The 15,035-nt window shown below is 29.3% G+C and overlaps 2 protein-coding genes across 43 annotated transcripts in view; both read right to left on the bottom strand.

Moving 5' to 3' along the window:
* LOC143197268 (uncharacterized) overlaps positions 1-15,035 on the bottom strand; it is a 51,466-nt gene that overhangs the window by 16,723 nt on the left and 19,708 nt on the right. For 31 of the 42 annotated variants that reach the window (XM_076405588.1, XM_076405746.1, XM_076405579.1 and 28 more), the window contains 15 exons: positions 14,271-14,600; positions 12,475-12,531; positions 12,296-12,412; positions 12,136-12,237; positions 12,032-12,076; positions 11,784-11,909; positions 10,460-10,588; positions 9,977-10,111; positions 9,724-9,843; positions 8,943-9,077; positions 8,585-8,704; positions 2,830-2,964; positions 2,442-2,576; positions 239-313; positions 91-156 (listed from right to left, as the gene is read on the bottom strand). In XM_076405588.1, coding sequence (XP_076261703.1) covers positions 91-156; positions 239-313; positions 2,442-2,576; positions 2,830-2,964; positions 8,585-8,704; positions 8,943-9,077; positions 9,724-9,843; positions 9,977-10,111; positions 10,460-10,588; positions 11,784-11,909; positions 12,032-12,076; positions 12,136-12,237; positions 12,296-12,412; positions 12,475-12,531; positions 14,271-14,600 — 1,827 coding nt within the window. Of the gene's footprint in view, positions 1-90; positions 157-238; positions 314-2,441; positions 2,577-2,829; positions 2,965-8,584; positions 8,705-8,942; positions 9,078-9,723; positions 9,844-9,976; positions 10,112-10,459; positions 10,589-11,783; positions 11,910-12,031; positions 12,077-12,135; positions 12,238-12,295; positions 12,413-12,474; positions 12,532-12,606; positions 12,708-14,270; positions 14,601-15,035 lie in introns of those variants that run through there. The other 11 variants (XM_076405872.1, XM_076405881.1, XM_076405890.1 and 8 more) reach the window with 8 other exon arrangements.
* On the bottom strand, positions 4,540-8,144 carry LOC143197440 (uncharacterized). Its single transcript, XM_076405926.1, has 4 exons — positions 7,687-8,144; positions 7,508-7,626; positions 6,728-7,223; positions 4,540-6,625 (listed from the first exon to the last, which is right to left on the bottom strand). The coding sequence occupies exons 1-4, from the start codon at positions 8,006-8,008 to the stop codon at positions 4,683-4,685; spliced, it is 2,880 nt and encodes a 959-aa protein (XP_076262041.1). The 5' UTR covers positions 8,009-8,144; the 3' UTR covers positions 4,540-4,682.

Below are 15,035 nucleotides of genomic sequence, written 5' to 3'. Positions count from 1 at the left end.
AAATTAATATTACAACAACGAGGTTGCATAACTATTATATTTAATTATAATAATAGGTAAAGTGTGCTCTATACGCAAAACAATACTTACCTCCCTCATTTTCTGAATTAACTTGGTCTTCTGTCACTTCTTTGCTTTCCTCTGTTGACTGTGCTACTTTGAAACATAAAGGTATGTTTATTTATCTTTTTATATATAAAATTGAAGCAATATATTTACAAATAAGAACAAAATGTACCTTTTATATCAGCTTGATCCTCAGTTATTATTTCTTCTTTACTCTTTTCTGTTCCAAATTGAGTATGTAAGGTTTCTGTTAAAAGTTCGGTAATATAAATATCTATATAATTTAGAAAATATAGATCCTTGATAAAAGCTATTTTAAACTTTATTTTTAATCTATAAATAATAAATTATCTCCGAGAAACAATCATCGAAGGTACAGTCTAGTCACGAAAATCATTATTTGTTTCTTTGATATTAAATAACAGTTTTGTTTAACGAAACAAAAGTTTGATTGAAAAGTTTTTCCAGCGCTACTAGATCAACCTTGTTTTTGCTACCTACTAGCGAATTAGAAATATTGAAAATAGCATATATATATAGAAGATACCAAATTAACTAAGTCATCAAAACTTATATATTATCATTATAACCATTAAAATATATCAAAAATATATTAAATGTTAGTTTTAAAATTACAAAATTACTTCTTTTAAACAGCGAAATAAATAGAAATCTAAATTTCCAATAAAACTAATTAACAGTTACTGTTTGTTCGATATGCGAAGAAACATGTTCATCGAGTTTTATATAGTTAACTTAACTTTACTAATATGTTTTAATATACAAACTCAAAAATTAACCTTTTTTCAGTAATATATTAATGTATATTTTTATTAGTACTTCTAGTGAGCCAATTAAACAATATTGTCATATATGTGAAAAGAAAATGTATAGAAAAAGTAAAAATAAACAACAAAATAGAGGGCATATTACAGTGACAGATTGTACTTGTGATAAAATCGTGCTTGAAACTATGTTTATAAACAACAACACAGAAATTATAAATTTATAGACATAATCGCCATAAATGTATTAATTTTGTCTTAACAAATAACATGTAATTTTTTATCACTGGCTGATTATATTAGAATAAACAAATCAAAGAATTAAATAGTGAAAAATCTTAATTCGCGTAGTATTCAAAAACTACTGGAAAATTATGCAAAAGTCTAAACAAAATTGTTAACTAATACTTGTTCAGAATCTTTCAAAAATGATTAAAATCGGTAGTGAAACATAGTTTCTCCATCGTTTTCTCGTTCTTCTTACGAAGATTGGCTAAAAAGGAGTTACTCAAGATTGTTAAAACTACTGAAGATAAAAGAAGAAGTAGTAGAGAGTAGAGCAAGAGAAGTAAAGAAAGCGTCATCTATGGCTAAATTAAGAAACCCAAACCTCTAAGCCGTAGAACTTGCACTGGAGGACAAGAGGAGAGAAGAAATCTTATTTTATCAATTTTCTGTATACCTCCGAAACTTGTACTCTGATACAGTCCTTCATATGCGAAATTTGTGGCTAATTATTTCTTTCCAAGATTGTGTTACAAATTAATTATAAATTATTAAAATCAGTGAACAATTGAGAAGCAAATCGAGAGCCGCATATTACAATGGTTTAAACATGTTTCGAAAGTCTGAAGAATAGATCAATTTCTCATAGACTTCTGTGACAAAATCGATCTTTCATCTTCTAGTTACAGATACATATACTTATACTATATATACGTATAGATAAAGTTAAGAGATAGAGTCTGCAAATATAAGATAATCTAACGCTATATAAGGCCTGAGAAGCAGACCTTATCCCGAGCGGGTAATTATGTATCTGTAGTAAATATTTTACAGAATTATTGAATCAATTTACTTTCAGAATTCATAAATCATATGTCTAGAAAAGATCTTTGAGTAAACTAATTGATAAATGGAAAATTTAAAGACGACAGATCAAATTATTTGATTTGGTAAACATAAAGCGCCATAACCATCGTTATTTATGTACAAATTTATAACACATGTAAGATAATTTATTTATAGTTAATAATGTTTATTAAACCTTTTTTACAGTTTCAACAATATGATCGTGACGTGGTCTTAATATTTACGAGTTTATACTATATATTAGCTTGTTAGTAATTTCTAAGACTTGATAATTTCTAAGTAATATATTAAAAAGTGACATTTTTAAAATCATGTTTCTTGTTTTCGAAATTTTCACTATTTAAAACGAAATATATTCGTGAGTACATTTGTTGTTGAAAAAGCTTTTATATGAGCTTTTCATATACTTTTTGTTTGATATTAACAGTAGTCATTTTTTTTAAATTTTGTTTAAGGTTTGGTTTACATAGAAATAGATTTTTTTGATATTATGTTTACCTTGAGTGTTAGTTTCAACATGATGTTCCGTGATATTATTTTGTTGTTCAAAAGTTTGCACAAGGGCCTGCTTCACAGCAGAGGCAGCAGCAGCAGTTCTTTCTAAAGTTGTTGTTACTTGTTGATTGGTAACTTCTAAAATGTAATATATGTATAATTCAATTAAATAAGCATGTAATTTATGTTTATTCACAAAGTAATATCTTTATTTCATATTTATTCCTTGTAATATTCACTATTTAAAATTGAAATGTCCTTGTAAATATATTTGTGATAAAAAATATGTTTGTACTAGTTTCCAATAAGCTTTTTATATAATACTGGCAGTAGTACACTCATAAATTTTAATTAATCTAGGCTATTATTTTAATTATTATATTACTTTTACCTATAGTGTTTGTCTCAACATCATGTTCAGCGTTATTATTTGGCTGTTCGGGAATTTGCACTTGGGTTTCTTCCACAGCAGAGACAGTGGTAACATTTGTTTCTGAACCAGTCGTAGCTTGTTGATTAATAACCTCTAAAATTTTACATACTTTTTAACGAAATTTTCATTTAAATATCAATGAAAAAATATGTGTATATGTTTTATTCCTAAAGTAAGACGTTTAAAGGTCATAACATATGTTCTATCGTTGATAAGTTCACTATTTTTACTACTACTCGAATTTAACATGCATTAGTAACCTTGAAGTAAATACAATAGTAATGAAAAAAGGTTTTATATTAGTTTTCATTATTATATTTAGATTTAGAAGGGTAATAATAGTAATTTTTAATTAAATTTTAATTAAAATAAACAGTTGGTTTAACTATATGATTATTTTTACCTTTTGCATTCATGTCAACATCATATTCAGTAATATTATGTTGTTATACAATTCGTATGCCTTACAATTTCATTGAGAACAGTAGCAGTGGTAACGGATGTTTCTGAACTTGTTACAATTTGTGGATTGGCAAATTCAGCAAATTTTAATGAAATTAGGTAAAATTAAAATTATATTATATAAATAATATATAAATAAAATAAATGTCTTCGTGTTAAAAAGCCATTATTTTGATTCATGAAGTGCTGATTATTTAAAACGAATTGCTAGAGAATTTCAATTAACATAAATTAACAACTATATATTATTACTATTATTATTATTATACTAGCTGACCCGACAGACTTCGTCCTGTCAAAAAGATTTGTAATGTGGCAGTTTTTGTGCCTACGTATTTTAAAAAATTCTCCTGAACAGAACCATCACCCTGGTGATAGGGCGTTGTGAATAAAAAATAATTAAATAAAACATATATAAGGATTGAAAAGTAAGTAATCGCTTTATTGTTAATCATGTGAATCATAATTATTATTATTATTATCATTATATTGCTTTGTGGTATACGATGTTTCTTGTTTGATTACCTGGCGCATAGATAAACAAATCTGATGGTTTTCCAACACGGGAACAGGCAACATACAATTGACCATGTGAGAAACATGGGTTTTCTAGATTAATACCACAAACACTTAATGATTGCCCCTGGGACTTGTTTATAGTCATAGCAAAAGCAAGCCGTCAACATGTCTATAGGAAATTTGCCATTACCAATGTCAATGAGTTGTTTAGAGAATATGTTTCCAGATTGGTCATTTTGCAACTCGACACGCATATTCTTGCTTAAGTGAAGTACTTTAACATGTTTCCACAAATTGGAGGACTTTAGACATGCATTGAGTTCATCAGCTGGCGTTGATCGTGGAATCACTGGCAATGTTTGACGAAAATCTCCTGCTAATAAAATCATTGCACCACCAAATCGGTTATTATTGCTACGTAGATCTTTTAAGGTTCTGTCTAAAGCCTCCAAAGATTTTTTATGTGCCATCGTGCATTCATCCCAAACAATCAATTTACATTGCTGCAAAACCTTTGCCATTGCAGAGTTCTTCGAAACGTTGCAGGTTGGAGTTTCATTGCTTTGCATATTTAATGGCAATTTTAGTGCTGAATGGGCTGTTCGACCACCTTCAAGCAAAGTTGCTGCGATTCCCGACGAAGCGAGTGCAAGTGCAATTTTATTTTGTGAGCGAATTGTTGCTAATATTAATGAAATAAAAAAAGTTTTTCCTGTACCACCAGGTGCATCTAAGAAATAAATCCCTCCAGTTTCATCATTTGTTACTTTCATAAGAGTTTCAAATACATACTTCTGTTGTTCATTTAACAGTGGAAGATTTGTTTGAATTTATTCTTTCAAAGCGTTGAGATCATACAGTCTTTCTCGATGCAACTCTTGGTTAAAAGCGTCATGCATTGGACGATTGGGCGCGGTCAGGCCTAATTGAATTAATAGTTTGTTTGACATTATCAAGCACATGTCCTCAATTGAAATCAATGCTTCATTGTAAATTTCTTCACTGATTTGTATATTTGGATTTCCCATTCTATTCCGTATTTGATACAAAATATCATCACACATATAATCTTTGTACTTCATCCACAAATCAATTGGGTTTGATGGGAAGCATGTAGATATGATTATAGAAAACAATGTTCGTATTTGATGAGTGTGTGATGATATTACAGCATCATTGAGAGTTTGATCCCAATGAATGTCATTTTCAAGCAATTGCAAACGTTGACAGGCTTCTCTGTAGGATCCACACAATTCACCATCAACAGTTCGTAACTGTTGGAATGATGTTGGGCCACGTACATTGACTAATAGCAGTCGTAAATAAAAACATTCATCATTGCTTGGATGTACTGAATAAATCCGGCCAATCGCATCGGTGGAATATACATCTGTATATCCTGGAACTGGTTTTCCTTGTTTCCGTCGTATAAATCTCCTTGAGGATTGATTCCAGGTATAATATTTTGGCATTTCAGAATATAGCAATGTTTGTGCGAAATCATCGTTTTGGCATGTCTCAAAAAAACTGGTTAATGTAGTAGATGGTGGCTGAGCAGCTCTTTGTACTGCGTTCTGTGCTGTAAAATACACTCTTTGTCCATTTTCTAAATGCACAGCTAAGTGAACAACAGAAGGGTGTCTCTCATGAATAGGAAAAGAAAATATTCGCCAAACTGCTTCATTACTACTGACATAGCGGCCCATTTGGTATTGGGTAACTTCATCATTAGAATTCTCTGCACCAATTCCAATCACAGCCATATCACTCCCTTTGGTTACATATTTGCAAATGTATTTAATCGATTTCACTGAATGGCAAGATTCAACGTTGATGTGTGCTTTGAATGTCTTTGATAAAATGGGTGAATATGGAACAATCCAACGATTATCTATTTCAATATCTTGTTGATTTAATTTGACAATTGTTGATTTTCCATTGTCTGCTGTCGATCTGCGACGATACAATGGATAACCGTCATTACCAGTAATTGTTTCCGATATTAATGTCCGTGGATATCGTTTTGAACATTTACCATCCATCATACACGGTGAATTTTGATTAAGAGTTCCACAGGGACCATGTATCATGTTTTTGATAACTACCTCATGCAATCCAGGATCTACTTGTACATTAGGGATTTCAGCTGATATCACTGCATCAACTTCATTTGGCCTTATCTTTTCAACCAACCAAATCAAAATGTGTGCATGTGGCAATCCTCGTTTCTGCCACTCCACAGAATACATCCAGCAGCGTGTCTCACCAAACACATTATGTTTTACGATGAAATTCATTAAAGATTTCAACTTTTGTCTAAAGACTCTGGCTGTAATATCATGACGATCAATGGATGATTTCCCAGGTAATAACTCCTGCTTAATTTCTATCCATTGCGGATTGCATGTAAATGTGATGAACAAATCTGCTGTACCATAATGACGAACATACGACATGGCATCTTGAGCATATTCGTGCATATGCCGAGGGCTTCCGATGTATGTTGCTGGAAGAATAGTCATCCGACCGACATTCTGTGCATTTCCATCAGTATTAATCGCATCTCGAAGGTGAATATACTCTTCAGATCGGAGTTTGGTTTGATTCAACCTGATGAATGTTAATCTCTCCGTTTCAATTTTAACATACATGTCATCAACATATTTGTGATATAATCGCCGACATTTCAATATGTGATTATCTGCATTTTCCCGAATCATTAGGCGGTATGAATAATAGTTCATTGAACTGACTTTTTTGTTGGTTTCAGAACCTGTAAACAGATTTTGTTTTAATAACATTCAAATATAAAATTAAAATACATAATATAGTGACTGAGATATTATCGCCATAGCTAAACTAATATTTTAGTTACCTGTAATGGGATTTATCATTTTTATTGATAAATCGTAGCCATCTTCACCTTGCCAAAATATAATGGGATATTGCAGTGCATCATATGAGCGGTGTGTTTCCTTTATAGGTTGTAATTGAAAATTCCGACGATGTAAAACAATATCACGGGATTCCAAGTTTTCTCCAACTACAACGATAGCAACTTCATCAATAGTTGGTGCATTAAAACGTCTTGTATGTTGACCTGCAGGTGTTTTATCAGCTCTGATTACAATTTTGTGATTATCGGATGGCATCAGATCCAGGGCAGTTTTAAACAATATAATCAATTGATTGTGTTGATGAAATAAAGTTTGTAATTGTTCTACAATAGACCTTTTTACTAAATTGTTATGTGCACAACGCAGATCAATTTCTTGTGGTGAATTGCCCATAAAATAAATTTGCAGGAATTTGTTGTCGCTATCTGACACTGGTAACAGTGAACCTGCTCTGTGATATATTTGCCCTTGTATCTGTAAATAAAAAAAATATTATGGTGTGGTATAAATTAATGGATTGTCAATGATCAAACTTAAATAATATTTGATCTTAAAAAGTATATATTTAGTTTTAACTAATATCTATCAAATATAAAATATAATAAAAGTGTCACTGAAACTGAATCACCATATAATATGATGACTAAGTGATATATTTCGTAATGATTAAGAAATTGAAGATTAGTAACACATCTTAACTTTGGTGACAGAAAATTTTGTTCGCTAAAATAATTATGAGTAACTGCTATAATACATACCTTGAAAGTTGGCATAAAATTTTCCCGAACTGCATTTGTTGCCCCAAATGAAGTCATTTGAAAGCAATTGTTATATTGTTGAATATGTGTCAAAAAGTGTATAGAATCTGTTCCTATTCCTGAAACCAATGAGTACAATGGTTCTGGTGGTGGATCCAATTGTATCAATTTCACTTTACCATTTGCGCAACACAATCCATTGGCATCGTTTTTGTATTTTAATGCCTTACAGTGTGAGCAAACCAAGTTCATAGAACCAATAACAACACATTGGTAGTTACTGTAGTCAATTGACACATCGTAACTGAAAGCAGCTGGATTCAAACTTGCGCGATTATTAGTTGAATGTCGCGCTCGCGCTTCACGCGTTTGTGATATCCGAATTCTTTCACGTTCATTTCCGTCGTCACGTTCTTGTGCAGTACGATTAGATCGGTAATTAGCTTGGTTTATAGCATTTCTGGTTCTTCTACCTAAATTGCTTCGTCTTATAGGAGGCATATCAAATATAAATTATTTTTTCACTAATCACGAACTAAACAAACACTAACTAACTAAACACTCTGCACAAAACACGATATACGAATTTGTTTCGTGTATCACTTGACAATTCATCTGTCATCTGTCAAAAGTCATCTGTAACAGACAACTTTTTTTTTTAAATTTGATATGACTTGAACTCAAATCCTTTTAAGCCGTACGAATTGTTTTATTTATTTAAAATTTGAATTAAATTTTAAACAAATAAAAAATTTTAAATAAATAAAACAATTCGTACGGATTAAAAGGATTTGAGTTCAAGTCATATCAAATTTAAAAAAAAAAAGTTGTCTGTTACAGATGACTTTTGACAGATGACAGATGAATTGTCAACTGATACACGAAACAAATTCAAACAAAAAGGGCTATTTTTAGGGTTTTTCCAGCAATAATTCTAATTTTTCTCGCCGTAAAAACCATCCCTGAACTTCAACGAACATTTAAAAAAAAGATTTGGCCAAATTGGTCCAGGCGTTGTTGAGTTATGCGCTTAGGAACATATTTTGCGATTCATTTTTATATATAAGATTACGTTACCTTCAGGGTTTGTCTTAATATGATGTTCAGTGATACTATTTTGTCGCTCAAGAGTTACGGTCTCGTCTACAGCAGAGACTGTAGTTGTTTCTGAACCAGCTGTAGCTTGTTGACTAACTACTAGAAATGTACATATTTTCATTGAAATTAGATAAAATTATAATTTTTATATAACTAGTTTGATTCTAGCAATTATGCACAACTATGACAGTTAAAAAAAAGGTCCTTTTAAATATATTTGTGATAAAAAATATGTTTGTATCTGTTTTAATTAAGCTTTTTATATAATACTAGCAGTAGTGCACTCATAAATTTTAATTAATCTAGGCTATTATTTTAATTATTATATTACTTTTACCTATTGTGTTTGTCTCAACATCATGTTCAGCGTTATTATTTGGTTGTTCAGGAGTTTGCACTTGGGTTTCTTCCACAGCAGAGACAGTGGTAACAATTGTTTCTGAACCAGTCGTAGCTTGTTGGTTAGTAACCTCTAAAATTTTACACACTTTTTAACGAAATTTTCATTTAAATATCAATGAAAAAATATGTGTATATGTTTTATTCCTAAAGTAAGACGTTTAAAGGTCATAACATATGTTCTATCGTTGATAAGTTCACTATTTTTACTATTACTCGAATTTAACATGCATTAGTAACCTTGAAGTAAATACAATAGTAATGAAAAAAGTTGTTATATTGGTTTTCATTATTATATTCAGATTTAGAAGGGTAATAATAGTAATTTTTAATTAAATTTTAATTAAAATAAACAGTTGGTTTAACTATATGATTATTTTTACCTTTTGCATTCATCTCAACATCATATTCAGTAATATTATGTTGTTATACAATTTGTATGCTTTACAATTTCATCGAGAACAGTAGCAGTGGTAACGGATGTTTCTGAACTTGTTACAATTTGTGGATTGGCAAATTCAGCAAATTTTAATGAAATTAGGTAAAATTAAAGTTATATTATATAAATAATATATAAATAAAATAAATGTCTTCGTGTTAAAAAGCCATTATTTTGATTCATGAAGTGCTGATTATTTAAAACAAATTGCTAGTGAATTTTAACTAACATAAATTAACAACTATATATTATTACTATTATTATTATTATATTACGTTACCTTCAGGGTTTGTCTTAACATGATGTTCAGTGATACTATTTTGTCGCTCAAGAGTTACGGTCTCGTCTACAGCAGAGACGGTAGTTGTTTCTGAACCAGGTGTAGCTTGTTGATTGACTACTAGAAATGTACATATTTTCATTGAAATTAGATAGAATTATAATTTTTATATAACTAGTTTGATTCTAGCAATCATAAACAACTAGATTTTAATTAGCATAGATGATTAGTTTCATTATTTTAATATTTTTACCTTTAGTTCTCGTCTCAACATCACGTTCAGTGATATTAGTTTGTTCTTCAGGACTTGGCACTACAATTTCTTCCACAGAATTAGCAGTGGTAACAATTGTTTCTGATCCTGTTATAACTTGTTTATTGATAAGTCCTAAAATTTACATAGATTTAATGAAATTAGGTATATATTAATTATATATAAAAAATGTTTCTTCATTATTTTTCCACAGTGTGAAATATTTATTATTGAATATATTAATTATATACTAATTATATATTAAAACATATTTTTAATGAATAAGAGTAGTACATTAACTCTCAATAATATTTTAGTTTGATATCAGTAGTAATGTTCTATACTATTTCAAGAACCAAATATTTTTATTATTATATTATAGTTACGATATAAGATAAGATAAATGATGAGCTATTTATCAAATTATAGTTTAACAAAAAAATAATGCTTTTATTTTAAAATTATTATGGTTATTATAGTTACCTCCATCGTTTGTCTCAATATCATGTTCAGTGATATTATTTTGTTGTTCAGGATTTTCTACTGCAGTCTCTTCCTCAGCAGTAACAATGCTAACAATTGTTTCTCTAGCAGCTTGTTGACTGATAATTCCTAAAGTTTTATATATTTTTAATAAATGCAAATAAAGATATTATTCATATATGCATATAACAAATATTTCTTCATGATTTATTCATAAATTATTAAGACAATATTTCGTATTTTTGTTCACTATTCAATACTCACTATTTAAAATAATAAATATAAATAAATGTAAGAAAAATAATTTCTTATATTAGCTTTTATAGTCTTTTCGCCTATATATATATTTTCGCCTATATATATATTTTCGCCTAAGATAAACTATAGCTATTTCTCAAATTATAGTTTAACAAAAAAATAATGCTTTGTGATGTCACCAAAAAAAGTGTTATAGGAGGTATGTCATGATGTTTAAAATAATTAATGTAAAATAATAAAAAATTCTAAACAATCTTGAACTAAACAATATAATCTCAATAACGAAAAAACTGCATAACTAACCATTAAAGTCATCACTATTAACTATTAAAAATAGATTGTAAATGAGACGTGAGATTAGATAACAAAGTTTCATGAATTTTGAAATATCATAATCTGATTTAAACAAGATAAGATGATCAGTTCTTACCCACAATTGTATGAACAGAAATAACTTATACAAATGTAGGCCTTTACATTAAACTATATAAATATCCAAATTATTTGTGAAGTTAGATATTGCATGTTGGATATCCTACATATGTTGTACTGGAGAACCTTTTTTGTTAAAGAAGCGTATCTTACAATTTGGTTACATACATTACTATTTATATAAATGCAACTATTTAGTCTAAATTATTTCATTTTACTGCCTATAACGTATAGGTTTCAAATTTTGGGATAATGAAAAGTAATTTCGAGTTCCTAGTAAGTAATATCCATACTTTTTTTATCATTTTTAATTGCTTTCGTAATAAAAGGAGTAATTTTCTTAACAAGCTTTAGTACATATTATATGAATTGTATATTGTATGTATATATTATATTATATAGTATCTAGTCATGTATTAATGATACTAATATTTAAAACATTTAACTCATTAAAATTGCTTTCAATGTTCTATTTGTGATAATAGAATAGTAATTATTCATTGAATTTGAATTAACAAAGTTATTTATCAGATGTGGCCAAATTGCGTTGCATCATTTATTTACCATGAACATCCAAAACGAAATAAAGTCTATAATTATTAACATTTTCGTTATTTTATCGTATTTCACCTACCCTTTATTAAACTACTGCTCTTAAAGAGATCAGTCGACTTTAACAATATACTGCCTGTCATATTAATTCCAGATTTTTCATGTGTTGTACTACTCGACTCTTCTTTAACATCCTCTACTTTAATTTCTGCAAACATTTCTGGTATTAGACATCAACAAAATAATAGGGGTCAATACATGAAGACTGTTTTATTAATATTTAAAAATTATACAAATGTTGTTTGAAATTAGAAAAAAACTAATTAGTACCCTCTGTTTGTTCTTTAGTTTCCTCTGCAGTTGTTTCCTGAGTATCTACAAAATAAAAATATAGCATCGCTGAATCTACGAAGTTATTTATAACTTTGCACCACCTTCGGTTCCTTCAGTAACAACTTCTTCAGTATTAATTAAAGGTCCTAGTCTCAATTGAATGGGCACTTTCAGTGCAGGCTCGCTGAAGTTACTTATTTGAACTGAAAAACAAATGTTCTCAATCATCATCAATTAGATTAAATTCATGTAGAATTATACCTTCAGGATTACCATGTACATGTACTTGTTCCGGTGTAATTTCTCGGTGTAAAATAGCGTTAACTTCTTGTTGCTCTTGAGGATCAACTTGGACTTCTTGTTCTGAACTCATTTTTTCTTTTATAAAAATTAAAATATCTTAATAACGGTGTATCACTAATCATCAAAGTAAAACTCACCAAAAGTTTCTTTTAGAACTTTGACCTGATTGGAAGAAGATAATAAAACCCCGATTTCTGAAATTAAACAAAAAACATATGTTATAGGTTCTCGATAAATTTTAGTATAGATCAATTGTTAAACATACTCACAGTTCGTTATGTTCAAAATCTTTGACTACACTTAAAAGAGACATTTTAGATCGACTTATATAGCTGTTGAGATACTATTATCAGCACGAGGCAAATATTAATGATGAGTTTTAGTTGGTACGATAAATTATCGATCCAAATTGTAAGGGATTAATATTATTTATACGAGTATTACATTGGTAGCCGAGATATTCATTAGATAAAAATATATAAGTGCGTCTATATAGCTCCAGTTTAATTAAATCAAAAAAAAAACATTTAATGGTAGTTTAATAAAGAAATAAATCAAGTAAATGATATTGACGTGGTGAAGAAATGTACAATATTGCACTCTATTATATAATGTTCTCTTTAAGACCACTAATTAATAATTATAAGTGAGTTTTTAAATATGTTATACGTATGGAAAATGGTTTTACTTCTATAACATAAAAATACATTGTTATATTGTTTGAAATGTATTATATCTATTTATGGAACTAATGTATTAGTAGAAGCCAAAAGTTGCTTGGTCTGAGCTATTCACTGGATAAGATACTACTTTACATTCGCCGTCTTTCCTGTAGTTTTCCAATAATATTTCAAGATATTTACCATTGCTCTAATTAACATTTCATATCTGAGGATTCAACCTGATTGCTTTCTGACCAATATTTGCTTCAAATTTATTTACGTGTTGTAAATAATGCATAATACAACAAAACTGTTTATCCTACAGACCAGATTTGTTGGTGTATTGAGTTATATTCATTAAATTATTTTTAAATAACAACAGTATGGCAAGAACAATTTCTGATGATTTCAAAATTCCTTGTATTTGTAGATCAACAACTTCAACTTCTTTGCATTTTTATAGTCGGTCCAAGTATCTCTCGACTTTCACATCGCAAGCACTATTTTTAAAACGTGCAAACCAATCTTTACAGCTGCTTCTAAAGAGTGCGTGTTTCCATCTTCCACAAAATTGTGAAATACTATACTATATATTTAAAAATTAGTGGTAACAACATTCAAATTTCCAATATTTTTACATACATTAAATAGTTTACAAATTCAAAATGTAAGGTCGACAACACAGAGAAATAAAATTACCCCAAAGTTTAAAGAAGATAGAAAGCACAATAGGAGGAACATTGAATAATTATGAGGAAGATAAAACAAATGATATAACTGTGTTCTCGGAGGTATAAAATAAAAAGCTAAACAAGACATATTTGGTTTGATATTAGAGTGCATCCCATTGACATATGGTATTTTAAAAATCTTTTTGAATCCGTATATTAATAAATATCAAAAGCCTTTTTCAAACTATATCTAAATTCAACATTCACAAATTAAAACTTCAAAATGCTAATTAGTCTAGTTAATTGTAATAAATTAGTTCGAAGACTAGAATGTTAAATATCTTACTGTCCCTATAATAATGTAAAAACATATGTTATAATTTATCGTTCAGTAATTAAAAACCACTAAAGTCTTTCAATATGAATCGATTTTAATGATTTAGTATCCACTTATCTTCCTATTTAGCTTAAATCATCATTTATATTGCAATATTACTCTTAGAGAAAAGGATAACAATTACACATTTAATACAATTGAATGATTTCAATTTCAAAATAGTGTAAAAATAAATGTAAGTTGCATTAATAGGAGTATCTTACCTTCTTGTTGGTTGTTTTTCTTCTCGTTAAATACCAGATCATTTATTGATTCCGCCGAACTTTCTTTTCCATTCTGACTCGTTATATTCTCATCCAGTTCATCATCATATCCTTCGGGTTTTATTTCCTGATCTAGCAAGTTTGGCATACTTTTGCTCTTATTAATATCAACGGTTTTCGTAATATCCGTGCTTCTCAACACTCTCACAAAGTTCAAATAGTTCCCTGAAATAGTTCTCTTTAACCTAAATGCTCCTAAGTTCATCTCCGTATAAGGTATATCAGAACCAGTGCTGAATTTAGTTTGATTTTTTGTTAGAAATTTTAAACCTGCAATTATTTATTAGTTTAGTATGGTTAGAAATAACCAATTAAAAAGTTTCCAAGCCTCAGTATGACCCTGTCGAGCAACGATACACATGTCTGATAAATATTTGCACGTAATATGAATTATGGATCATATAGAATAATTTCCTTTTATTTCTTAGTTTTTAAACTTTTTATATTATGTTCTTTCATTCCAGTTATTACAGTATTTATAAGACAATATAATAATGAAAACTAACAGTTATTTCGATTTAAGACAACTAGTAAGGTATCATAAATATAAACATACTGGTGAGCCGGCTTGGTTGGCGCAGTAGTAAAGGCTACAGGATGGTCCTCCTGCCATTGTGATAGTCGCGGCTGGGGCATGGTCGTCAATTTTGTTTGTGGTTGTCTTTAGGCAAGAGTGCAAAATCCGACAAGGAAAATGATCCCAGT

Source organism: Rhynchophorus ferrugineus, unplaced genomic scaffold (assembly GCF_030347505.1).
Source record: "Rhynchophorus ferrugineus isolate W39M unplaced genomic scaffold, kcgeb_rfMv2 rfM1, whole genome shotgun sequence".
Taxonomy (NCBI): Eukaryota; Metazoa; Arthropoda; class Insecta; order Coleoptera; family Curculionidae; genus Rhynchophorus; species Rhynchophorus ferrugineus.
This window is presented reverse-complemented; position numbering and strand designations above follow the sequence as displayed.

Excerpts from the sequence above, each read along its gene's own strand:
- LOC143197440 (XM_076405926.1), bottom strand. The coding sequence starts at position 8,008 with ATGCCTCCTATAAGACGAAGCAATTTAGGTAGAAGAACCAGAAATGCT. Across the intron at positions 7,224-7,507 it reads ATTTTATGCCAACTTTCAAG|ATACAAGGGCAAATATATCA; the intron begins GTATGTATTATA and ends TTTTATTTACAG. Across the intron at positions 6,626-6,727 it reads AATGATAAATCCCATTACAG|GTTCTGAAACCAACAAAAAA; the intron begins GTAACTAAAATA and ends ATCTGTTTACAG.